Here is a 27,756-nt window from a genome sequence, read left to right on the forward strand (position 1 = left end):
GTTGATTTGTGAGCTAAGCTGGTGTTTTCATGGAGCTCCGTTTTTATCTGAAGGAACAAGTGATGAACTGTGGATATTCATATTTGAGTATTTAGGAGACTTACATGAGAATAAAGCAAGTCTGTCACTTCAAGGTAAACAACTGACTGTATTCCTGGCCAGTGAAAAATCTGAGCTTTCAAGCAAAATGTAGAATTTTAGAAAGCTTGCTTTTCCGTCATGAGCTTGACAGTTTTTCCCAATACTTAAAAGATGTTTCTGCTGACATTGGTGGATTAATGCATATAGTTTCAATGCTGTATAATGTGTGCTTAAAAAAATAACGTTTTTTAATATTTGGTAGACCTGTATAATTCAGTGAACCCAAATTTTCCAAATGACCATTTGTGATGTAATAAAATCGTGTATGCATTCAAGGGTACAGAGTGCAAGGTAAATCAGATTTTAATGCAATAGAGTACCGAGAGTTTATTAATAGGGTTTTAACTTTTGTATTGTAACTAATCTTTGCAAAACTACCACTTGGGGAGTTCTGGTGTAGTATCAAAGAAGACTACCCATAATTAATTGAAAAGACTAAATACTGCTCTTTTCCAATTACAGTGTTGCTCCCAGCACTATGGGAGGCCAAGGTGGGAGGATTGTTTGAGCCTATAAGTTCAAGACCAGCCTGGGTGACATAGCCATCTCCACAAAACAAAAAGAAACAGTTATAATGTTGGTTTGATGCCAAGTTTTCTTCATATGCTTCAACTAGAACAATTTATTGCAACAGATTGAATGCAGAAGCAGCTATGAGAATCCACCCATCTTTGGTTTAGCCAGAATTAGAGATTTACAGAAATGCAAAAGCATGCCATTCTTACTAAATTTTTTGTTTTGGAAAACAGTTTTTTTTTTTTTTTTTTTTTTTTTTGAGACGGAGTCCGGCTCTATCGCCCAGGCTGGAGTACAGTGGCCGGATCTCAGCTCACTGCAAGCTCCGCCTTCCGGGTTTACGCCATTCTCCTGCCTCAGCCTCCCGAGTAACTGGGACTACAGGCGCCCGCCACCTCGCCCGGCTAGTTTTTGTGTATTTTTTAGTAGAGACAGGGTTTCACCGTGTTAGCCAGAATGGTCTCGATCTCCTGACCCTCGTGATCCGCCCGTCTCGGCCTCCCAAAGTGCTGGGATTACAGGCTTGAGCCACCGCGCCCGGCCGGAAAACAGTTTTTTAAAACATGTTAACATGTAATGAGTTTCTTGCTATTTAAATGAATAAATACAAGTTTTTCAGTTATAATTTCCAATGCAGTGGATATTGGTAAGCATAATACATGTAAGTAAGAGCTCTTTGGAGTGCTCAGTACATTTTAAGAGTTGTAAAGGGGTCCTAAGACCAAAATGTTTGAAAACTTGAGAAATCCTGATTGAGAACAGCTGCCCCAAGATGAAGTAGACTTTTCAGTGGTGGTGTGAGCTGCCCATGCAGCACCTCTGGTGTTTTTTTTGTTTTTTTTGAGATGGAGTCTTGCTCTGTTGCCCAGGCTGGAGTGTAGTGGTGCTAGCTCAGCTCACTGCAACCCCCACCTCCCAGGTTCAAGCGATTCTCCTGCCTCAGCCTACCGAGTACCTGGGATTAGGCCTGTGCCACCACATCCGGCTAATTTTTCTATTTTTAGTAGAGACAGGTTTCGCCGTATTGGCCAGGCTGGTCTCGAACTCCTGACCTCTGGTGATCTGCCTGCCTTGGCCTCCCAAAGTGCTGGGATTACAGGCCCACCACACCCGGTCTCTGGCGGTTTTCTGAACACTGTCTGGGGATGGACCTGCACCCTACTCCACCCCAACCCTCTGTGATTTAAATAAAATTTTTTTGTTGTTGTCAGTGAAAAACAATGTATTAGATAACCTTTAGGAAAGATAACAGAACTGTGAGATTTTGATTCTCAGATTTTAAAATTTGGAGTTTTTATAGTGAATTGCTGCTCAGTAAATGTTGATTATGGTTTTGAGATGTGGTGTTTTACCTGAAACATATTTTCAGTCCATATTTTTTGGTAGAGAAGTTGGAAGGCAAGGTATGGGAGTTGAGTAAATTTATGAGCCTACTCAGTTCCTATCCCTGATTGTTTTCCTCACCTTCTTAAGGCGGAAGCCAGTTCTGGCTTGATAATGACTTTAAAAATGTTTTGACTCATCAAAACATTCTATTCCTGGTTAACTAAGTCAACTTTAGGTTAACATTACAATTAAATTTCATCTTTAGTTTTATCTAGGCAAGTTTATAAAGCTAGCTTTTTTTAGGTAAAATGAGACCATTTGACTTCTCAGCTAGTTCTAATTTTGGGAGGGTATGTGTATCTGTTTTGTTCTGTATGTTCAGGGTTCTAATTACTTAGCAGCTTTTAAATAATTGGACAATGCCAGTTTATGATTTACAAAGCAGCAACATTATAGGAGGTAATTGGTTCCCCTAAAAGCTGGTTAAAGTTGAGGCTCAAAAGAATACTTGACCAAGGTCATAAAGGTACTAAATTGTAGATTGGGGCTTAAATCAGCTCTGGATTCCATGTTCCATTCTCATTCCAGTACACTATACCATTTCCTGTGGACACTGTAGGGAACCATGTGTGGTTAGCTCAGTTGGAGTCTTTAATTTTGAGACAGGGTGTCACTGTTACCCAGACTGGAATGCAGTTGTGCGATCATGGCTCACTGCAGGCTTGACCTCCCAGGCTCAAGGGATCCTCCCACCTCAGCCTCCTGAGTATCTTGGGACTACAGGCATGCACCACCACACGTGGCTAATTTTTGTATTTTTTATTGTGAGAGTGTTTTGCCACGTTGCCTAGGCTGGTCTCAAACTCCTGGGCTCAAACAATCCCACTTTGGCCTCCCAAAATGCTGAGATTACAGGCATGAGCCACCACGCCTGGCCAGTTGGAATCTCTATATAGTTTAGAAATAATTTTCAAGCTCAAGTTTTTTGTGTGTATAACGTTTAAATCTCAAAGTATTTACATAGTGAAAAATACATACAAAAGTATATAAACCAAAGTAACATATAGTATATACTTGTAGTATACACAGAATGTAACATACTATAGAACCTGAGATCTTGTGCATCGCTTAATGATTGGATATATTCTGAAAAAATGTGTTAGGTGATTTTACTGTGGGAACCGTGTACTTACACAAACCAAAATGGTATAGCCTACTATGCACCTCGGCTGTGTGATACGGCCTGTTGCTCCTAGGCTGTAAACCTGTATAGTGTGTTACTGTACTGAATACTGTAAGTAGTTGTAATACATTAGGAAGCATTTGTGTATCTAAATGTATGTAAACACAAAAGGAATAGTAAAAATACGGTCTTATACTGTTACGGGACCATTGTTATATATGTGGTCTGTCCTTGACTGAAAAATGCTGTTATGTGGCACACGACTATACTTTTAGTGACTTTATTTGTGTATATATTCTTATTTAAAGCCATGCACAGATTTGCCACTTACAGACCCCACTTTGTGGCCAGTACCCTTTGTGGGAGTTGCCTTTTTTTTTTTTTTTTTTTTTTAAATCTTTGGATTGTATGTAGGCCTGCTGAACTGTATAGCAATCTCATTTGTGGAAACTTAAGGGTTTGGGAAGAAAAAATAGAGGCATTCTGTTAGATTTCTTTCTTCCTCTTTTGTTACATAATTATTTTTCAAATTTGTATTCCCTCTGTATTTTGTCCAGAAATTGGCTTCTTGCATTTTATGGCAGTTTTTATAATTTTTGGGTCGATCAAGTATAGTGTTTCTGTCATTTTGATCCTTAGAAACATTTAAATTGCATTTCCTGAAATTAGTAGTATGAATCTGTAGCACTATGACTTACTGTGATTTTGACTATTTTCTGATACATTTTCACACTCTTTCATACTTCTTCAGGTCCTGTTTCATACTTTATTAAATTTACATTTCTTTCATTTTCGAGTTGTACTTGGCAAGTTGATGTAGGAGTGCACAATTCAACCTTTTTTTTTTTTTAAGTTTCTCCTAGCCATATGAGAGAGAGGGACACACACACACAAATACATGCACTTGTGCGCAAAGGGGCAGTTGGAAGTACCCTTATGAAGTGAGGAAAAGTAACTTGGCTATTGTAGTAATTGAACAGCAAGTACCCTTTCTGTGCATAAGCAACCTTGAATTTTCAGTTTGGCCTTGGGCTTTATCATACATGCTTTATTCTCCTTGAGCGTAAACAATTATGTCATCTTTGAGCCTCTGCTACTGCTTTACTAACTATTGACTGGATGGCCCACCTGCAGTACATTTTTAAGAATATAGTGGGGTCTAAATATTTTTATTACCACTTACACAGAACACCTTATGGTGGGCCATTTAACCAGCCTTTTAATTTCTTAGCATATACGTTATTTTGGCAATATTCTTGCCTCTAAACTACTATCATTATATGCTGCATACCTTGTTAAAAAGGAGATTGTATTATTTTGGCTCAGAATTAATATTTAATGCACATTGAGATACTTAGAGAGATCCCTGTGTCTTTTCTGTTCATGTCCTTCGAATGAGCACGTTAAGGTGGAGACCTTTCAGCAGCACCTGGTACTGTGGGGAATTGTGCCTTCTGTCAGTTACTGCAGTCTCTCTGATGGCTTCCAAAGAACAAGATTAGCAAGTTTGGCTTTCAGTTTTAACTCCATCATGCACATCATCAAGCATTTTCTGTTAAGTAGTAGCTATGAATTGGGACAGTTGACTCTGTTAATATCATGGGCCACAACTTGTTCCAAATGCCTTCTATCAGTAGTGCCTGATGAGCTTTGTATACATTGAGACACAGGCGGGCTATGGTGGCTCATGCCTGTAATCCCAGCACTTTGGGAGGTCAAAGTAGGAGGATTGCTTGAGCCCAGGCGTTTGAGACCAGGCAACGTGGTGAGACCCTGACTCTGTTAAAAAAAATTAAATTGAGATGCAAAGTTCTTAAACATTAACTATTTGAGGAAAACATCAATGGAAATACGATATTCTGTCCTTTTGTGTGTTAGTAGTCATCTGTCTAGATTGCGCTTCTCCCTTCCGATCATTTACTGTGTACACCTTAACCTTCTGGCATAGTCATGATTTTATCTTTGTTTCTTTAATTTTTTTTTTTCCCAAGCTTCTACTTTGGACTTGTTTAAGGATCTGAATCCCAGACTAAATTTGAGATTGTCAGTGAAAACAGAGACTACCTTAAGCATCTTTATATTCCTGATTTTATTTAGCATTGTCTTTTATGCATATTTAGGAATTCGGTACGTTTCAACCTAATAAATACTGTACTTTCTGACAAAAGGTAGATGAGAAAAAAGTGCTTTTAGGAAAATTGAGTTGATGTTTAATAACCTTGGTTGGCCTAGCAGCTTCCTGGAGCAATAAATAAAGCAATATTTGCTTTGGATTTACTATTTCTAGCCACAGAGTATTGCACTAAAAAGCTATTTTAAAAATCTTGGTTTATTTCACAAAATAGTGTTTTAATTAGCATGAACTGAGTTTTTAGCTAATAACCAAAAGCGAATTATTTTAATTTGAGGATTTGTTTGGTGCCCCTTGCTGACATTTTAGGGGGTGATTTTAGCCTCCTTGCTATAACTATTCTAATTTAATGATGAATGGTAGAATTAGTTGACTTTCAACTTTTGCAAGATTATTAATATCTACTTTAAATAATTTAACAAGTTGAAACAAGTTTATAAAATATAAGGTAAAATATTATAGTCTCAATTCTGCTTGGTTGTGTTTCTATGAATGTGTTATAGACATAATATACAAATAGTTAAAAAAAAAATAACTGGGTGTCATGGTGCATGCCTGTAATCTGAGCTATGAGGGAGGATCACCTGAGCTCAAGAGTTTAGATCAGCCTGGGCAAAAGAGCAAGACCCCATCTCTAAAAATAATAATAATAATAAAAAAAACTGTATCTATATGACTACATATTGTAAATGATGTACAGAGGTGCCTCATCTATAGAGATGATTATTGTAGGCTATGAAATCAGGTATCTAGGTTCATATTCTGGTCCAGTAAACTTAGTCAAGCCTTCTTTCTTAGTTTAATAGTAAGAGTTGTTAGAAAAGATTAGGAATAATGTAAAGTGCTTGACTTAATATGTGGGATATGTTGAAATTTCAGTAGATGGCAACTGATCATAATTATATTCTGCCACTTTTTTTCTCCTGTTACGCATGCTGCTACATGTACTATCTCATTTCTTTATTTTGGCATAGTTTTAAGTTGTAAGCATGTACTGTAATTAACCAGTTCTTTATTGATGGATATTTAGGTGGTTTCTAGTTTTACTTCATTGCATACTCTCCTCAGTGAACAACCTTGAATACCTTGCTGTGTTAGTTCTATGAGAAAGGTTCAAATTCCAGAACCTATGAGATCAAGAGAGTTAACTTACAAATGAATGAACTAAGTACCAAACGAACTCCCTTTTAGGGGATAGCCCTGGGATAGACACTGCTCATTTCTTTCTTTTTTTTTTTTTTGAGACAGAGTCTCGCTCTGTCGCCCAGGCTGGAGTGCAGTGGCGGGATCTCAGCTCACTGCAAGCTCCGCCTCCCGGGTTCACACCATTCTCCTGCCTCAGCCTCCCGAGTAGCTGGGACTACAGGCGCCCGCCACCTCGCCCGGCTAGTTTTATGTATTTTTTTAGTAGAGACGGGGTTTTACCGTGTTAGCCAGGATGGTCTCGATCTCCTGACCTCGTGATCCGCCCGTCTCGGCCTCCCGAAGTGCTGGGATTACAGGCTTGAGCCACCGCGCCCGGCACGACACTGCTCATTTCAAGCTTATTTCTATTGTGCCGGAATTTGGGTCCCTATTTTGGTCTGTCTTCCAGTCTTTGCACCCATACTCTAGGAGTGGCTGGAAATTTATATATTTTTTATTGTTTGTTTTTTGCTTTTTTGGAGGATGGAGTCTTGTCGCCCAGGCTGGATTGCAGTGGTGTGATCACGGCTCACTACAGCCTCAGCTTCCTGGGCTCAAGAGATCCTCTTGCCTCAGCCTTCTGAGTAGCTGGCACTACAGGTGCATGCCCCTACAGCTGGCTAATTTTTAAACTTTTTGTACGGATGGGGTCTTTCTATGTTGCTCAGGCTGGTCTCAAACTCCTGGGCTCAAGGGATCCTCCTGCCTCAGCCTCCCAAAGTGTTGGTATTACAGGTCTGTGCCACTGCACCAGGCCTGGGGATTTAGCTTTTTATGTAATATTTTATAGTTTAAAAATGTGTGATTAAAGAGAATATGTCTTCCAACTTCAGGGCTTTCAGTTTGAGCCTTCTGCCCTAGTATTTCTGTCCTAGTATTTCTGTAATAAGTAGATCGCTGGAGATAAAGTTGCTAGACAAACTTTTAAAATCGGTATGTGCATTTTTAATTTTGATAAATACCAGATCCAGATTGCTTTTTAAAATGATGTAACAAGTTTGTTTTCATCCTGATGAATAAGGGTTCATTTTTTTTTTTTTTTTTTTTTTTACACCATTGCCAACATTGGAGGTTTTTTGGTCTTTCATTCTTACCACATATATTAAATTTTGTTTTTCATTAATCTGGTTGTGTTAATTTGCTTCCCTGATATGCAGTGAAACTTTTTAAAAAATTGATGAAGAATTCTTTATGTATTCAGACTATTACTGTTTTGACATAAGTTGCATGTATTTTCTCCTTTTATCATTTGCTTTAACTTTCCTTATGTGCTATATTGTTACTATATAAAAGTTGGAATATTTTGACACAAGTAAACCTGTTTTTATGGCTTTTGCGTTTTGTGTCTTGCTTGACTAAGGCTCTGAAAATGTTTTTTATTTTCTTTTAGTGCCTTTATGCTTTTTAAATATTTTTGAAATAGCATCTGGGTTTTAGATTTTACTATGGACAATCAAGGCCATTCAAGTATTTCATAGTTGTCTTCACTGACTTGAAATGGGATCTTTATATGTGCAAAGATGATCATACTTTGCCTGTTTGAATGTATGACCATTAAACTCCAGTTAACAAATCATAGGAACTTGCACTGTTTGCATTAGATTTCTAACTACCGTACCAAGGTGGTTCTTGATAGTTGAAATTGTATGTATTAGTTAAGTTGAATGTCTAACCTTTTGAAACAAATATCCCGCCAAAATAAACAGCCAACAGTCAACAAAAATGTCACTATTCTAAGTTCCTAGATATTTATCCTAATTAGAGTCATCTTGACAGCCCTGAAAGGGGGAAGGAAAGACCTGTGTCTCAGCTTTGGTCTAAAAACTTTTGTATTTGGAAACTTCTTGTTAGTGTTATATGCTGTACTTGTAAAATTCCTAGTTTGTTATCCAAAGTAACAAAGAGATATAATAATTCTGAGGTAAATCCACAGAGATGCAGCTTACCAAGAATAATATAACTAGTGGCAGAAATGAAACCAGAGTAATACGACGAGTAGAAGTAGAATCAGGCTTGCTTTCTCCGTTTTTTATCAGATTATTTTTGAGTTGAGACCAGACTTTGTAGTCTGTCTTGAATGCCATTACCAGAAGTTATAGTTTTTTAGTATACAGTTGTATTTTAGGAAGACATACTTAGTAGTAGTATGCCTGGTGGAACCATGTGACAAAGGAGTAGAAGGAAAGGAGTTGGAACCAAGATTGCCAAGAGTTAGAACTAGAATAGTTGAAAAGGCATTGTTATATAGAATGCTAAAACAATTAAAAGGCACGTGTTCTGTGTGAACTTTGCCTTGATGAAAATAATTTAAATATTATAAAGAAAACTCTGCATATTCTAAGGAGAGAAGAGTTCTGAAAATTCTTTATACAATACCTTGAACCAGTAAAATAAAGGTGTTTGTAGGGGAGGAGTGTTTGGCTGTCTTTTGTGGTTTTGAGAGGGGGCAGAATTCGTATATGTACTATTATATGTAGGTATGTATTTATGTGTAACTCTGATCCAGAAAGGATGAAGACTTTTAAGAATGCTTTAGTCATAATATTAAAAACTGACAAGATGTTTGCATTAGATGTGGATGAAAAGGAAGAATAAGGATAGATACACAATGGAGCAAAAAATTGGGTTACTAAAAATAGTTCTTAAGGAAATACAGTAATTTTTGTATTTTTATAGAGTAGAGAGCTTGCTAGATGGCTGCCAGTCACACTCTAAAAATTCAGGCAGTACCCTAAAGGTAAATACTAATTATGTTGGTGAGATGAAAATGGACCAGTTGCTCAAGCAAAGGACAGTGTTCTTGATATTAAAAACCAGGAAGACATTTTAAGGAATCACAAATACCGCAGCTATATGTCTGGTTTGTGTTTTTCGTTTTTGTGTTACATAAGTTATAGAAGTTTATTTTTCAAAGTAGAATAGTATCTGAAGAAAATTAAATACTGGTAAAATGTTTCTAGAATGGATAGATGTCTAGTGCGTTCAAAAATGGGAAGAAGAACTTTGCATTCTTGGGGTTGGTAGCTGTCTGGTGTATGGTTCCAGGAGAGTGTCAGTGCATATATAAGGCAGAAGAATCCTTAATCTTTGGAGGTTTATGTTCCAGATTGCCCAGTATTGGAGTATATAGTTTTGTTTTGTTGGAAGGAGAACAGCAACAAAAAGATTTCTTAAACTGTTTTATCATTCTACTTTATTTCTAATGTTAAATGGAAAATCTTCACTTTCATTTAAAGTGTTATAATGTTTAATGTTTCTACTTTGGACATTTTGGACATTTGAAATATCTGGGAGTCTGGAATTCTTAGTCTAGCTCCTTAAGCTCATGCTGAGCCATTTTTATTGGATACACAAGTATCTTGTAAATTTCAGAGTATGCATTTGTTTTTTTTTTTATTTGGTAGGTCTTGTTACATAGTTATTCCTTTACTTTCTTTCCTTCCTTCCCCTTCCATCCCCTCCTTCCCTCCATCTCTCCCTCTCTTCCTTCTTCCCTCCCTCCCTCCCTCCCTCCTGGGCTCCTATCTCAAACTCCTGGGCTCAAGCCATCTTCCTGCCTCAGCCTCCGGAGTAGCTAGGACTACGGGCTTGTGCCACCAAGCCCAGCTAATTTTTATTTTTCATACAGATGGCTGTCTCGCTATGTTGCCCAGGCTGGTCAATTCCTGACCTCAAGTGATTTTCCCCTGCCGTGCCTCCCTAAGCATTGGAATTATAAGCATGAGCCACGGTTCCTGGCCCATATATGTTCTTTCTTGAATTAGGTGGAACACATGTGGTTTTATATTGACACAAAGTAATACTGAGGCTGGATGATGTGCCTACATTTGGAATAAAGTAAATAAAAATTTCCAGCTTGCATATGATTTATTTCCCTATCAAAATGTTAGTGTAATCAATATTTTTTCAAATTAGGCTGAGCAAATCTTGTGCACGTTTAGAAATCAGGGCCTGTATTCTAACGTTCTAGTGAGAAAGTTAAAGTAGACAGGAGCTTTCCAAGCGTTGTTTATTGTGACAATGAAAGTCTGAAGATTTGAATAAGAAAAAAATGGGAAAGATAGAGGAATCTTACAATGGATACTCTGTTTTTTTAATGATCCAAACTGAACTGGTAATGAATTTAATTCCTTGAGAATGGAAAAGAATGCAGTGAAACATATTACTTGCACAAAACAAAAATAGAGATTTATTGCTTGAGGCTACAAAAATACGATTTCAGCTTATACTTGACTTACAAGCTCTCCTTGCTTGAACCAGATCTAGCCTAGACAAAATGAAGTTTTTACACTTCTTTTTTCTGGCTTTACTCATGTTAAAATCATTTATGAAAGCATTCATAATCCCAGGATAATTGTGAAGGACTGTAGTTTACTAAGAAAAACTCATGAAGCAATGAATAACACAAGATAATACAGTTACGTTAGGATAGGTGGTAAGCATAGTTTGTATTGTGCACTTGAAAATTTAAGAGTGATCTCAAGTTCCGTGCTCTTAGGCAGAAAACCAGAGGGGCACGCAGGGAAACTTTTGGAGGTAATGGATGTGTTTATTACCTTGATTATGCTAATGGAACTACAAGTGTACGCATATGTCCAAACTTACCAGATTATATACATTAATTACGTTCAGTATTTTTGGTATGTCAATGATACCTCAATAAAACTAGGGGGAAAAAAAACCTGTGTGTAATGACCAAGACATTATGAATTCAGTTATACTTCATATGTATATTTAACCTTAGGAGATGCTGCATATGGTTAGAAAACAGAACATTTTTGTTCGTCTTCAGCAAATACATTTTTTTTTTTTTTGAGGTGGAGTTTTGCTCTGTTGCCCAGGCCAGAGTGCAGTAGATGCTGCATACGATTAGAAAACAGAACATTTTTATTTCGTCTTCAGCAAATACTTTTTTTTTTTTTTCGAGGTGGAGTTTTGCTCTGTTGCCCAGGCCACAGTGCAGTGGCATGATCTTGGCTCACTGCATCCTCCACTTCCTGGGTTAGAGCGATTCTCCTGCCTCAGCCTCCTGAGTAGCTGAGATTACAGCATGTCATCACACCTGGTTGATTTTTGTATTTTTAGTGGAAATGGGTTTTCGCCTTGTTGGCTGGGCTGGTCTTGAACTCCTGGCCACAAATGATCTGCCCTCCTTGGCCTCCCAAAGTTTGCTGTGATTACAAGCGTGAGACACCATGCTTGGGCAAGTCTTCAGCAAATGCTTAGTGCTGATGTGGATTAACATTATATCGAGTAGCTACGCAGCTTAGATTAAAGGGGCAGGAGGAAACGATTCAACGTGAATTAATTTCTGCAAGAGATATGTCTGATTCATATTTATTCAGTAAATGCTGTTATAAAATCTGAATTAAAATTAAGACAGTATGTAACTAGACCAGGCAACAGTAAACAGATGACATACAGTCCAGCAGCTAATTAGTAACATACAGTATGGGCTTCCTGGCATTCTTAGATCTGTGTTGATATCACAAGACAAATTACAGAACAGTCTAGCAGTCGCAGTGTAGACCAGAACCCAGTGGATTTGTGTAGTAAATGCATCATAAGCCTTACCTGTATAGCATTCTTAGATTTAGCACTTTATTGCTTATGTAGATTATCACACTTTAACTTAAAGTAGAAATTGTATTTAGAACTTGGTAAAAAAGTAGCTGTGGTTGGGCTTGGTGGCCTATGCCTGTAATCCCAGCACTTTGGGAGGCAAAAGGGAGCAGATCACTTGAGGTCAGGAGTTTGAGAGCAGCATGGCCAACATGGTGAAACCCTGTCTCTACTAAAAATACAAAAATTAGCCAGGTGTGATGGCATGCACCTGTAATCCCAGCTACTCGGGAGGCTGAGGCAGGAGAATCAGTAGAACCCGGAAGGCAGAGGTTGCAGTGAGCTGAGATCGCGCCACTGTACTCCAGCCTGGGTGGCAGAGTGAGACTCCATCTCAAAAAATAAAAAGTAGCTCTGTGTGTGTGTGTAAAATACTTTTTTTTTTTTTTTTTTTAGTAGAGACGGGGTTTCAACATGTTATCCAGGCTGGCCTCGACTCCTGGGCTCAAGCCTTTCTCCCACTTCAGCCTCCTGAAGTGCTGGGATTACAGGTGTGAGCCACCACACCTGGCCTATAAATACTTAATTTCTTAAGGAATGGAATTTGGAAGAAATAACTAATCCAGATTTGGGGTCTTTCCTTATCATATACTTGGTTTTGTATGTTATTCAACTGTTAGTTTAAAAATATTGTGTTGACTTTTTAAAGTTAATTTAATGAAAAAAATTATGAAAAAAGATTGAGTCAAATGTATTTCCAAAGCATTTAAAGCATGCTATGCCTTTTTACAAATTTGGAACTTATCTTAAAATGGATAAAAATGTAGCTGTGTGTGTGTAAAAGAAACCTTTTAGACTAGCATCATCATTGAAGTGTAAATCTCTTAAAAAGATCATTAACAAGCCTAGGGTTAATATAGTTCTTTCCCTTCAAATTTTGTTATGCTATTTGCTTCATTATCTATCAACTTCATTCATTGTGAGAGATGCCAGGTTTCATTTGGGGAATGTCTTATATTGGTAAAATAACATTTTTGTAGCGTGTTTATCAATGTTTAAGAAACAGATTTTGGCTTATTTTCAAGAGGTGAAATTTTACAGAAGTTTACTATATTCTGGATAGTGTTTTCTCTAGCAGTATATTTGGTCTGGATTCTAATTTAGGTGTTTAAGTAGTGACAGTTAAAATCCTTGGGGTAGAATTTTCTCTTTTTGGTCACTTGCTTTTGGTCACTTTCTGTCATAAAAATTTTGGGGGTATTGCAGGGAACCAATCATGTTTAGAAATGTGTGTTACTAAATTAGTTTTTCTGGTCATGCTGATTTGTTTCAAATTGTAGAATTCTTTTGGGAGTAATTTTATCCAATTTTATTTATAGTCCAGTTACAACACAGGGATCACAACAAACACAGCCGCCACAGAAGCACTATGGCATTACTTCTCCTATCAGCTTAGCAGCCCCCAAGGAGACTGACTGCATACTTACACAGAAACTAATTGAGACATTGAAACCCTTTGGGGTTTTCGAAGAGGAAGAGGAACTGCAGCGCAGGTAAATAGATAGTTCTATATTTTTTTAACTTGGAAATTTTTATGATGTTAACATAAACTGATTTTGAGGCATTCTGTACTCACTCAGAAGGCCAGGGTTATTTGCCCAGATCTATATATCTGTTTTAGAGAAGAGCGATACTTAAGAGAGAAAACTTTTTTTTGTTTTTTTGAGACAGAGTCTTCCTCTTGTTGCCCAGGCTGGAGTGCAATGGTACGATCTTGGCTCACCACAGCCTCCGCCTCCTGGGTTCAAGTGATTCTTCTGCCTCAGCCTTTCGAGTAACTGGGATTATAGGCACCCGCCACCACGCCTGCCTAATTTTTTGTATTTTTAGTAGAGATGGGGTTTCAGCATGTTGGCCAAGCTGGTCTCGAACTCCTGACCTCCGGTGATCTGCCCACCTTGGCTTCCCAAAGTGTTGGAATTACAGGTGTGAGCCACCATACCCGGCTGAAAACTTTATTTTCTACATAGAGTTCTCTTCCCTTAATTTTGATGTTTATTTTTTTAAAGCAATAATTCTGATTTTTTAATGCTTTTGGTTATTATAGTACTGAATTGTCTGGAGAAAGAGGAATACCTTACTCAGTGTAACAGTACCCATATATATATATAGAGAGAGAGAGAGAGAGAGAGCGCGAGCGAGCGAGCGTGTGAGCACATGCTAACTACAATATACTGTGCTTCTGATCACTTAAAAAATCATAATTTAGGAAGAATGCCTATTTAAAACTTTAAGAAACTTAGTAATGATCTGGAATACTTGATTGATAATTGTTTTATCAACAGGATTTTAATTTTGGGAAAACTAAATAACCTGGTAAAAGAGTGGATACGAGAAATCAGTGAAAGCAAGGTAAGGCAACTTTTTTGTGTATAAAATAATTGGTATATAGCCGACTGAACACAGCAAGTGTCTTATGTAACCTGTCCTTATTTGAGTAGATTTAGAGTCTTTAATGTGGAGTCAATTTTAGACTATTGATAACAGATTTTACATTACTTTTCTAGTTAAGTTGGAAGCAGGAAAAACTGAACTGAGTTAACCGATTTTTAAAAATAAGTACTGTTTGTTTGGAACATTTGAAAACGGAAACTCAGTAATTGTAAACTGCTTACACTCTTCGCAGAAATGATGGATGTTTCTCTAAAAAGGTGCTTTAAACATATTTGAGAATCTTGTTGCCTTTTAAGAAATTCTGCCACAGTTTTTAAAAAAGATTTTCAGGTATTTTTCAAACTGAATATTTGTTTATTTAGTGTTTTTGTTTTTAAGAGACAGGGTCTCGTTCTGTCGTTCAAGCTGGAGTGCGAGTGACACCATCATAGTGCACTGTAACCTCAAATTCCTGAGTTCAAGCAATCCTCCTGGCCTTAGCCTCCCAAGTAGCTGGGACTATAGGCATGTCCCTTTGCACCTGGCTAATGGTATATGTAGGGTCTTGCTGTGTTGCCCAGACTGATCTCAAACTCCTGGCCTCAAGCAGTCCTCTCACCTTGGCCTCCCAAAGTGCTAGCATTCCAGGCATGAGCCACTGCCTGGCCTATTTAGTTTTCTATAATAACATTCTTTGTCCTTTTTTCTTTCTTTATTGAAACAGAGTCTCACTCTGTCACCCAGGCTAGAGTGCAGTGGTGCCACTGCAACCTCCACCTCCTAGGTTCAAGGGATTCTCATGCCTCAGCCTTCTGAGTAGCTGGAATTACAGGCGGATGCTACCATGCCCAGCTATTGTTTTTATTTTTAGTAGAGACGGAGTTTCTCCATGTTGGCCACGCTGGTCTTGAGCTCCTGACCTCAAGTGATCTGCCTTCCTTGGCCTCCCAAAGTGCTTGGGATTACAGCCATGAGCCACTGCACCTAACCTCTTTCTTTTCTTTTCTTTTCTTTTCTTTTCTTTTTTTCTTTTTTTCTTCTTCTTTTTTTTTTTTTTTTTTTTGAGACAGTCTCACTCAGTCGCCCGGGCTGAAGTGCAGTGGCACGATCTTGGCTAGCTGCAACCTCTGCCTCCCGCATTTGACTGATTCTCCTGCCTCAGTCCTTCAAGTAGCTGGGATTACAGGTGTGTGCCACCATACCCAGCTAATTTTGTATTTTAGTAAAGATGGGCTTTTGCCATGTTGACCAGCTGGTCTCAAACTTTTGGCCTCAGATGATCTGCCCACCTCGGCCTTCCAAAGTGCTGGGATTACAGGCGTGTTCCCAGCCTCTTTTTTTTTTTTTTTTGAGACGGGGTCTCCCTCTGTTGCCCAGACTGGAGTGCAGTGGCATGATCTTAGCTCACTGTATCCTCTGCCTCCCGGGCTCAGGCGATCCTCCCACCGCAGCCTCCCGAGTAGCTGGGACTATAGGTGGGCGTCACCAAGCCTGGCTAATTTTTTGTATTTTTTATAGAGATGGCTTTTCACCATGTTGCCTAGGTTAGTGTCAAACTTCTGGGCTTAAGATATCTGCCTGCCTTGGCCTCCCAAAGTGCCAGGACTACAGAGGTCAGCCACTGCCCCAGCCCCTTTGAGTTTCTAACTCTTCATTATGAATACTTGTACATACAACTCATAAGTACATGGCTAGTATTCTTCTGGTAGAGAAAATGTTTTTGTAGAGTTGTATATGGAATTTGACCCATTTAAAAAAATAACATAAATAGTGGTAATTTTTCCAGGGTAGTGCAAAATCCATGTTTATAATATAACTGAAAGTTTGAAAAGAGAACCAAGGGTAAAGGAAAAATTTCATAGAGCAGGGAGAAGAGGGTGTCATCTTAGAAGAAAAGTTGTAGTCTTTTGGTTTTAGTCAAATTTATAGTACTGTTTGCTTAAAGCAATGTATATGTATATTTCAGAATAGAAATTAAACTTCAGCAAATGTAGGATTCTAAATTGTGGACTTTATATACCATGTGTTTCTTACTGATTTTAGTTTCTAATAGAAAATAAGATTTTTTTGGGGGGTATGTTTGACATCTAATACTCTGAACTTTAAAATGAAAAAAAGATTTTGCAAGTGAAAATGTTTTTCCATGACCTGAATTAATAAGAAATCTTAAATTTCTGGGTTACAATGATGATAATAGGTATAAACATACTAATATCTATAAGTGTAGTTTATAATATACTAGTCACCAGCCACGTGAGTATTTAAATGGAAATTAAAATTAATCAAAATTAAACATTCAGATTCTTGACTACAGTAGTTACATTTCAGGTGCTCAACAGTGATGAGTAGCAGTGACAGAATGTTTACATCCTTGCAGAAAGTACCATTGGAGAGTATTCTTCAAAAGGTTGTTATGTCTTAATAGAGAAGTCTGTGGACCAGTGTTTTAAGATAGTTTCTACTTCATCTCCTTTGTAGGCTACTTCTGCACACATCTTACTGGCTAATTTTAAATAACCAGGTCAGCGTTGCCATTGAGGTTTTAAAATATCTAAACAAAGGAAGACAAAGGCTTTGCTTACTTTTAAGAAATACAACATTACAGCTGGGAACAGTGGTTCACGCCAGTAATCCAACATTTTGGAAGGCCGAGGCGGGCTTATCACGAGGTCAGGAGTTCAAGACCAGCCTGACCAACATGGTGAAACCCCGTCTCTACTGAAGATACAAAAATTAGCTGGGTGTGGTGGTGTGCGCCTGTAATCCCAGCTACTCAGGAGGCTGAGGCAGGATAATCACTTGAATCCAGGAGGCAGAGGTTGCAGTGAGCTGAGACTGTGCCGTTGCACTCCAGCCTGGGGGACAAAGTGAGACTCTGTCTCAGAAAAAAAAAAAAAGACAGCATTACATACATAACTTATCTGTTTTCTATAGTGATGATTAAATATGCTCTTAAAAAACATTCTGATCGCTTTAACGAAAAAGATTATATTCAATGATTTTTACCAAATATCCCAAAGCATATTAGAGTATTTTTTTAATCATATCAAAAGTGACTTAAAAGCCAATACCAGCCACGTGCGGTGGCTCACGCCTATAATCCCAACACTTTGGGAGGCTGAGACGGGCCAACTGCTTGAGCCCAGATTGAGACCAGCTTGGGCAACATGTGAAACCCCGTCCCTACAAAAGATGTTTTAAAAATTAGCTGGGCATGGTGGCGTATGCATATAGTCCCAGCTAATCAGGTGGCTGAGGTGGGATCTCACTCTTTAGAACTTGTCTTTAGGGTTTTTTGGAGTATGAAATAGCACTTCATTTTATGTTCTTTTTTTTTTCTGAGGGGTTGGGGGGGTGGTCTTTCACATGTTTTGGTACTGAATAGATACTTTATTATACCGAGGAGTTAGGTGAGAGGAAATATTGACCAAAGACTAAAATTGTTTTTGTTTGTACAGACCTTGTCATTCTTATGAGCAGGGCCATTGAATACTAAACTGTAAAGCCTGGGATTTTACACTAGTGCCAGGGCTAGGAAGGCAGTTTTTGAATGCTTTCTCCCTCTTCCTGATGACTCTACTCTTTCTGAGTAAGAAAAGTAAATTTAGCTGTTTCTAAATTACTTCACCAAAGCCTTTTGGAAATCTAAAAAACTAAGCAATTATTTACCAATATTGGCTTTCTCTTCTCTGCTGTGCTGTCCCCTTCCCCTTCCCTTCTTCGCCTTCCTCTTCTCTTTTTTTGAGACAGGGTCTCACTCTGTCACCCAGGCTAGAATGTAGTGGTGTGATCATGGCTCACTGCAGCCTCAACCTGTAAGACTCAAGCAATCCTCCCACTTCAGCCACCTGATTAGCTGGGACTGTATGCATATGCCACCATGCCCACCTAATTTTTAACACATTTTTTGTAGAGATGGGGTTTCACATGTTGCCCAAGCTGGTCTCAATCTGGGCTCAAGCAGTTGGCCCGTCTCAGCCTCCCAAAGTGTTGGAGTTATAGGCGTGAGCCACTGCGCGTGGCTGGTATTGGCTTTCAAGTCACTTTTGATATGATAAAAAAAATACTCTAATATGCTTTGGGATATTTGGTAAAAATCGTTGAATATAATCTTTTTCTTTAAAGTGATCAGAATGTGTTTTTATTATACTCTATATTGATGATTCATTTTATGTACAGCATCTTTGTCATGAATAAAGTCCCTGATTCTAATGTGCTTCTGTGGGATTATGTGATCTTCTCAATCACAGTCGTCTTATAGCAGTTTCTAGAAATAGGGCAAAAATCTAACAATAAAGAATAAACTTCTTTAAAAGTTGAAAATTGTTTGAATTTCAAATATGATTGATCTGAGGGGCTGGTATTTTTAAAGAGCTTTTATAGACTTTGAATACCCTTTATATAAATTTACACTGTAATCTTTCTTGGGATCCACTCCCCCACCCAAGTGTAGTGTCATCTGAATAGTTGCCCTTGTGCTCCACTGGCAAAATAACCATTTTTTGTTTCAACAGAATCTTCCACAATCTGTAATTGAAAATGTTGGAGGAAAAATTTTTACATTTGGATCTTACAGATTAGGAGTGCATACAAAAGGTAAGTTTTATTTCATTTTTCCTAGAAAGGGACCCTTTAGTTCTTAAACATGATGACATACCCATCTCAGTTACTTGTGTATCATATAGCTTAGGCTTGCGTGGAAGAGAGAGTGCTTTGAGGAGTCTAAATTTTTAGTAAGAAAGATGTAAAATAATGCTGACTTCTATATCGCCACTATCCAAAAGTAGTATTAAGATTAAATAAAATTAGCTTAGTGTGGAGACTCACATCTATAATCTTAGAACTTTGGGAGGCTGAAGCGGGTGGATTGCTTGAGTCCAGGGAGGTCAAAGCTGCAGTGAGCTGTGATTGCACTGCTACACTGGGTGACAGAACAAGACCCCGTCTCAAGAAACAAAAATAAAAAAAAAAATTAAAAATTCAGAGTTTCAGTAGAGGTAGCCGCATTTTATATGTTCAGTAGCCACATATGTCTAGTGGTTACTGCATTGGAAAGTACAGATACAGAGTAGTTTTTCTGTTGGAGAGCTCTTTTGGACAGTGCTGCTATCTACATGTATATCATTTTCCCTCACCAGCAGAATATCATTCTGGAAATAGAACAAAAATGAATTCCAGCTTTTAAGAAAACCTCGTGGATGCCCCCACTAATACCTTTGTAGACAAATTATAAAATATAGCTAAGCAAAAACCCCAAAAATGTGTGTTCATAGCCATTGATAATCAGTTAATAGTTTATACTTGTAGTTATTTTCTCTATGCAGATAAATACACAATAAAAATGTTACCATGGCAAAGAACATTTATTGAGCTTCTTTTCTTTCACCGAGCACTGGGATCTTCATTATCTTATTTAGTTCTTCCAGTATTGTTATTCTCACATAACAAACAGAAGCCTGAGACTAAAAGAGGCAGTAAAGCTTGAACAGTTCTTCTCAGCCTTCTACTGGCAGGGTAGTGACAACTCACACATCCTGAGGCTCTACTGTCTTTGGGTCTTGCTCTGTTCACAGGCTGGATGCAGTGGCACAGTCTTGGCTTACTGCACTCTCCACCTCCTGGGCTCAGGTGATTTTCAGACCTCAGCCACCTGAGTAGCTGGGACTACAGGCACACGCCACCATGCCTGGCTAATTTTTTAATTTTATTTTGATAGAGACAGGATTTTGCCATGTTGCCCAGGCTGGTCTCGAACTCCTGGGCTCAAGCCATCCACTTGCCTTGGCCTCCCAAAGTGCTGGGGTTACAGGCATGAGCCACCACGCCCAGCCGAGGCTGTATTCTTTAACCATGAACTGTATCTGCCAGGTTAGTGTTGTCTGTTTTCTAGTATCCTTCCCTTTCTCCATCTCCCATCACTCTGTCCCATTAGTACATTACTTTTGATATATCCTGTGTGCTGTACAACCTTCCTCCTGTTCTTGAATATTCTATTATAATAAATAGCTTTCAGAGTCATACCTCAACATCTTGGCTTTTAGGAAAATGACTGTTGACCTGATTCCACATTAATCTCTCCCTTTTGTGACCCCAATTAGTTGATTTTAATTCTCCTTTTTAAAATTCTGCCTATGTACTCAGTGCTGGCCTCTTATCAAGCACTGAATTAATGACAAATATTTTACCATTGTCTACCTCTTTGGATTCTTCTGCTTGAAGTTTATTTTGTAGGTCCCATTTAGGGACCTGGTAGAGAGCGTATAAGCACCAAACACGTAGTACATAGAGGAAAACTATGTTTTGTTTAACCAATGAACATGGCTATGACTAATGACATCAAGATGTTGGGTGTATGTTTGAATAATTCCCTCTCCATGAAAGTACTTGCTGAGCCGTCTTTCTTTGGGCTCCCAGTTTATCTGGGCCACTATAAATAGAGGATGCTGCAGGATCAAAATACACCCCATCAATTAAAATCATGCTTGTCCTCCACTGACTGGTAATTTTTAGTAAGTTTCTAGAAGCTCACCAATATGTTAAACAGATTCTCAACATCAAATACTACCATGATAGGATGCAAAATAATTTTCTTGTAATATTAATTAGTGGTTGATGGGCTTAATTTTTTTTAGGTGCTGATATTGATGCGTTGTGTGTTGCACCAAGACATGTTGATCGAAGTGACTTTTTCACCTCATTCTATGATAAGTTGAAATTACAGGAAGAAGTAAAAGATTTAAGAGTGCGTAAATGTTCGGGGTGTAATGGGAGGAGTTATGAACTTTCATTTAGTCAGTTGAGTGAATTTTATGATACAGCCATCATTTATTGAGTTCTTGCAGTTTACCAAACCCTTCTAAGCACTTGGCATATGTGTTTGTGTTTTATTCTTTACAGCAAGTGTAAAATTATAAACTCATTAACAGATTAGGAAATTGAGGCAAACAAAATAAAAATGAAATAATCTGGCTGCAGTCATACATCTGATGAGTGGGTGAAATCAAATGTTTGAACCTTGATTTCTGATCTGATTTGTCCGATTCAAGAGCTCAGCCTTAAAGCTAGCTATTTTTGTGTCAGGTGTTTTGCTAACGTACTAAAACTAGTAGAGGCCTAAAATGTAGCTTCAGAGACCCTAAACTTGTTTACTTTTCTTATAGGCTGTTGAAGAGGCATTCGTACCAGTTATTAAACTCTGTTTTGATGGGATAGAGGTAAGGTATAGTTCACATTGACAGTTCTTGCTGTGTGCTGTCACTAATTTTGATTGATATAGGTTAAAAACTTGGTTTATTTTAAAGTTTACAATTAGTAGTTGGTTGATATTAACGATTAAGGCTTTTAAATGGAAGTGACTGCCTGTTGTTTGTGGAATATACCATTTTAAGTCTTTTTAAAAATGCCAAGTGAAATTTGGAGCTAAAACAGAAGTAATGAAACCTTAAGATTGAAATGCTATTACAAAAAAGTTTTTTTGATAGCTTTTCCATATGCCAGTTTTGTGTGCTTTTAGTCTCATTAAGGCAGTAGCATAATGTATTTTTGCAAGTAACATTTCACTTTGACTTCATTTAAAAATTGGGAGGAAAGTATCAGTGCTGAAATGTTTTCCAATAGGGGAGGATTTATGGACTCAAATTCTTGAGATGTTCATTTCTTCTTGCTGCTTTCCGTGTGTGTCATTAAAGTGATGACAATAAAGTTGACAGTGAAGCAGCTTTAGTAATTCATTACTTTTGCTGTACCGAATGGTACTGGAAAGTCACAGATAATAAAGTGAAGATTGTAACAGTTTGGAAACTGTAAGAGAAATAATTTATTGAAGCTGGGCACAGTGATGTGCACCTATCAGGAAGCTGCTACAGGAGGATCTCTTGAGCCCTTAAATCTAGCCTGGGCAACATAGCAAGACTTCATCTCTTTAAAAAATAAAAAGATAAATCACTGTTGTGCTATTTTGCAAAAAAAAAATGGCTGCATCTAAGGTTGCTGCGTAAGATGCTCAACTCTGTATTTTATGAAAAGTCAAGTGACTGACTTTAATAAGTAGACATAAAATGTTACATTTGGTAAGAGATTATCAAGTTCATGTAGTTTTGATTTACTGTCAGTGTTTTAAGTAAATGTAAAAATAATCTGTAATATAAAGTATAAGGTGATGCCTCATTTTCCTTAAAAGAATATTACTGACAAAGAGGACATTTTTTTGGAAGGAGACCTGACCTAACTTTGTAAACGTTACAGGATCAAGATGGAAAGTTAGATGGCTACTTAAAGCATTTAATGTGTTAGTTTTCTATTATACATGCTATATTAAAAAATAGTATTTTAGGAACATAATATTTTAGGAAATTTAGTAATCATTTTCACATTTCAGTATTTTTTGAAGTAATTCCATCCTTTAAAAAATGTGTCAGTATTATTACTGAGTTTTTTTTTTCAGTTATCTAGTTTTATGAGCCTATAATCTTTATTTCTGTCCAAATTGCGGAAGATACTAGACTTTGAAATCTGTTCTTTTTCATTCCTAGACCACAGGTACTTATTTGTGTAACAGTACAATTTTTTTTTTCTGTAGGTGTGTTTACATGATATTTTAAAATGTGCTCCTACAATAGTGCTTTTTAAAAAATGATCTAATAGCAGGGCACAGTGTCTTATGCCTGTAATCCCAGCACTTTGGGAGATTGAGGCGGGTGGATCACGAGGTCAGGAGATCGAGACCGTCCTGGCCAACAGGGTGAAGCCCTATCTCTACTAAAAATAGAAAAAAGTAGCCGGGCATGGTGGCATGCACCTGTAGTCCCAGCTACTCAGGAGACTGAGGCAGGAGAATCACTTGAACCCGGGAAGAGGAGGTTGTATTGAGCCAAGGTCCTGCCACTGCGCTTCAGCCTGGGTGACAGAGCAAGACTCTGTCTCCAAAAAAAAAAAAAAGTTATCTTATAAAAGGCTTGTTTACAGCAGCATCCACATTTTTGGAACCATGAAATCATACCCTCAGGGATAACTACCAAATCTGTGCTGTTTCTTTGCACTGTTACCTTTCCTTTAGAAAAGAAACAATTTTGTCAGCTGAATTCTATGTCTTCAAAATTAGCCTTAACTCTGGTTGTTTTAGACTGTACTTTCCCCAGTGTTTTTGTTTTACTTAAAACTCAATTGGAAAAACATACTGTGGTATTATAGACATAGAAGTTCTCAGATACAAAGAAACTCTCTTTATTGAGAGTTACTTTTGGCTAAATATAAGGATGCTTGCCTTATATTTGAGTACTTTTAAGTTCTTGTGTAATGAGATCTCCCCTTAATAAGAAGTATTTTTGGCTAACTATAAGGCTATTTGCCTAAATTTGGGTACTTTTTAGTATGTAATCAGTTTATAATTCATATAGATGAAGAACTAAACAGCTAACTTTAATTCAGTATATATATTTAGTAGACTTAGTATACCCAGTAGATGGATTTAACAACCTTAATAATTGTGATTAAAGTGACAACTAGGTATTTGTACATTTCCATTTCTGTTTTAAAAATATTGCCTTTTTTTCCCCCCTGAGACAGGGTCTCCCTTTACACAGGCTAGAGGCAGTGTTGCAATCACAGCTCACTGTAGCCTCAACCTGGGCTCAAGGGATCCTCCTACCTCAGCCCCCCAAGTAGGTGGGACTATAGACACTTGTCACCATGCCTGGCTAATTTTTAATTTTTTTTGTAGAGATGGGGCCTCGCTATGTTTCCAGGTTGATTTCGAACTTGTAGCCTCAAGCAGTCTTCCTGCCTTGGCCTCCCAAAGTGCTGGGACTACAGGTGGTAGCCACCATCCCCAGCCTATATTGCCATGTTTTAAAATTATCTGGTTAAAATACCTATGATACAAAATAATATAGTTTGGACTTTTGGAGGGACATTGTCACATTCACAGATAATGATAAGATCCTGGCTTTAAGGATAATTTTTTGTTTTGCTGTTTTGAGTCAGAGTTTTACTCCTGTCACACAGGCTGGAGTGCAGTGGCACAGTTTTGACTCACTGCAACCTCCGCCTCCCAGGCTCAAATGATTTTTCTGCCTCAGCCTCCCACATAGCTGGGACCACAGGTGCGTGCCACCACGCCTGGCTAATTTTTTTGTATTTTCTTTATAGAGGTGGGGTTTCACCATGTTGCCCAGGCTGGTCTTGCTCAAGTGTTCCGCCTGCCTCAGCCTCCCAGAGTGCTGTGATTGTTTTTTTTTTTCTTTTTTTCTTAATAGAAATGCCTTAAAAGTAGTTTGACAGATATGGATTGTTGTTTTGTTTGTGTTTCAGATTGATATTTTGTTTGCAAGATTAGCACTGCAGACAATTCCAGAAGATTTGGATCTACGAGATGACAGTCTGCTTAAAAATTTAGATATAAGATGTATAAGAAGTCTTAACGGTATGAGAAAGCCTACTTCCTTTTGTGTACTTCAGTTTTTGTCAGATATTAGTTATTTTTACACAAGTTTTGTATTGAAGCTTTTTATAGCTATATTGTTAACACAGTAGTGAGTTAAATAAAATGTACTTTGCCTAATAAACTACAGAAAGAGTATGTAGTAGTTTATTTCACTCTTACAGTATTTTATACTGTATTTCTTCTGTCATTAATGGTACTCAGGACACTTGAAAAGACCATCTGGCTTTTGTACTCTGTTGCTAGTGATTTAGGTTTCATGGCCTAACCCTAATTAATTTTGATCCTGTTATTCTTTAGTAATGTTTTCAGCATTGCTGAGATCAGAAGGACTACTTTGGTACAATTTTATATTAGCATAGCTTGTTACTGTGCTCTTGAAGAGCAATTCTTGGAAACTTGAGTGGATTAAGTCTTCCTCAGTATATGTGGAAAGTTTTAATTGTGAGTCTAAAATTCAAAATTAGGCAGGTTACAATTTACTTTGGTTTCTTTGGTCAGTGCTTATGATAGGAGATAAATGCTTTAGTTTCCCCCCCCCCTCCCCTTAATTGAATTAGCTTTACTGGTTCTACCAAATGAAAATTTATGTTTACTTTTAACTTCAATCTCAGAAAATTTGGAAGCATTACCATTAAACTTTTGATGATTTAATGTTCTGTTTTTTTGTTGTTGTTGTTTTGTTTTTTTTACCCCTATTAATTAGGTTGCAGGGTAACCGATGAAATTTTACATCTAGTACCAAACATTGACAACTTCAGGTTAACTCTGAGAGCTATCAAACTATGGGCCAAACGTGAGTTCAGAATTTGTTGGCTGGCTTATTAGAAATGTTCAAGCTTTTGTTCAACACTAACTTATCTTTTTGCTTTTCCCTTATCAACAGGCCACAACATCTATTCCAATATATTAGGTTTCCTCGGTGGTGTTTCCTGGGCTATGCTAGTAGCAAGAACTTGCCAGCTTTATCCAAATGCAATAGCATCAACTCTTGTACATAAATTTTTCTTGGTATTTTCTAAATGGTATGTGTTTAGATTATATTAAAATAAAATTGATTGTAGACACTGAAGTTTAGTCTTATTTCTATGACATTTCTGCAGCTGGTTTCAGATTCAAATTTTAGTTCATGATGTAGTCACGTAGGCAGCCTTGGAGATCACATTGTATTTAAAATGGCAAACTGAAACTCTATTTCTTTTCCCTAGTTTGGCCAGGATAGTAAGGCAGATTCTATTTGTACTTCCTTGCATAAACTTACCCCTGAATAAACTCTGAATTTTAGCAGCTAAGATCCAATTTATTGATAGGTTGGGAAATCGGTTACTATACTTTTGGATAAAAGTTGTACACACCACCTCTTGCACTCTTTGAATCCTCTGTTAGTATTAGTTTCTTGTGATTGTTTTTTTTCTTTTTGCTTTCAGCATTTATTTTGGCCTAATATTAAAGATACAAATTTTCATAAGAAGCTTTTAAAGAATAAATTAACATTAAGTGCTTCAGGACAAAAAAGGAATTTGAGATTAGTCATTAACCCAGGAGAGTTTTTTTTTTCTTTTTTTTAAGTTTCTTCATTTCATTTCCACATTTGTCAACTATGATTTAAGGAAAAATAGGATAAAAGATTACTGCCATTTTATATTAATTGCCTTGGTCCAATAGGTGAGGGTTCTTGGTTTTTAATCAAATTAAGATAAATCGTCCATTCCTGTTCTTATGAACTCCTGCTCGTCCCTCTGCAAGAGAGATGTTCTTTTCTAGTAATTTTATAAAAATTAGAGTTATTTGAGACAATTTAGAACTGTGTTCAACTGGAGGAAAAATAAAAAAAATTTAGAACCATGCCACACTTTTCAGTACACATTCTGGCTGTTTGGGGATTTAGTAGCACTTATAACCAGGTGTGATAAGATTAAAGAATGTCAGAATTTCTCTTAATGCTACACATATATAAGCAAATAATGTTTTTAAGAAGCTAACCTTGATGTTAAGAATGGCAGGTGTTCTCCAGTTTTTACCTCTTTCATGTGGGCCAAAGTAGCTAGTATATGGAACACATATGAACATGTGTTTATGCCGCCCAAGTTTTACTACTATACTTGTCTTACGACTTTTAAGTCATGAATCCTTATTAATTTTCATAATTATTCATACCCTTTTGCCTGTGATCAGAAGTAACTTTTAAAATTATTAGTTGACTTTGGATGGAACTAGTATAAAGGCAGGAATTTTGTCTTTCAGTGGAGATTTATTCTGTTCAAGGTTGAAGTGGACACATCATTATCTTGGGATGGTACTTCTTTATTTAAATAGTCCTTTAAAGTTCTTTGAGTGGCAGAGAATATATTTTGTTTCAGTCTGAGAAGGCTACCAGATGATTTAAGTTCGTTTCATAGTTAGGAGAAAAAGATTTTTGAGTAGTCTAATGTCGTCAGAAAGGAATAAAACGTTGTGTGTACCAAGAAGGCAGAATGAAGAAGGATCACATTCACAAATGCTGTATGTTTAACAAAATACGTTTAGATGGTAATATCCAATAGTCTTATCAAGTGCTACAATCTTTTTAAACAGGGAATGGCCAAATCCAGTGCTATTGAAACAGCCTGAAGAATGCAATCTTAATTTGCCTGTATGGGACCCAAGGGTTAGTGTATTATTTTTTCCCCTACCAATTCACACTGTGCAATAACAAGTAAAAATCATCTGCATAAACTCCAGGGAGACTTCCAGCCTTTTACTTATGAGTGGTCATGTCCGTATTACACTTTCTTTTAGATAACCTCAACTATAATTGTCCTCAACTATAATTGATGTGAGAAGCATAATTATGTACCCTGT

General features: G+C 37.4%; 1 protein-coding gene across 6 annotated transcripts in view; it reads left to right on the top strand.

Annotated features, from left to right (window-relative positions):
- PAPOLA (poly(A) polymerase alpha) overlaps positions 1-27,756 on the top strand; it is a 63,740-nt gene that overhangs the window by 4,015 nt on the left and 31,969 nt on the right. For all 6 annotated transcript variants that reach the window (XM_007987776.2, XM_007987775.3, XM_007987777.3 and 3 more), the window contains exons 2-10: positions 13,424-13,597; positions 14,390-14,456; positions 18,992-19,073; positions 21,110-21,219; positions 21,638-21,691; positions 24,786-24,897; positions 25,622-25,711; positions 25,802-25,940; positions 27,490-27,562. In XM_007987776.2, coding sequence (XP_007985967.1) covers positions 13,424-13,597; positions 14,390-14,456; positions 18,992-19,073; positions 21,110-21,219; positions 21,638-21,691; positions 24,786-24,897; positions 25,622-25,711; positions 25,802-25,940; positions 27,490-27,562 — 901 coding nt within the window. The remainder of the gene's footprint in view (positions 1-13,423; positions 13,598-14,389; positions 14,457-18,991; positions 19,074-21,109; positions 21,220-21,637; positions 21,692-24,785; positions 24,898-25,621; positions 25,712-25,801; positions 25,941-27,489; positions 27,563-27,756) is intronic.

Source organism: Chlorocebus sabaeus, chromosome 24, assembly GCF_047675955.1.
Source record: "Chlorocebus sabaeus isolate Y175 chromosome 24, mChlSab1.0.hap1, whole genome shotgun sequence".
NCBI classification, from domain to species: Eukaryota; Metazoa; Chordata; class Mammalia; order Primates; family Cercopithecidae; genus Chlorocebus; species Chlorocebus sabaeus.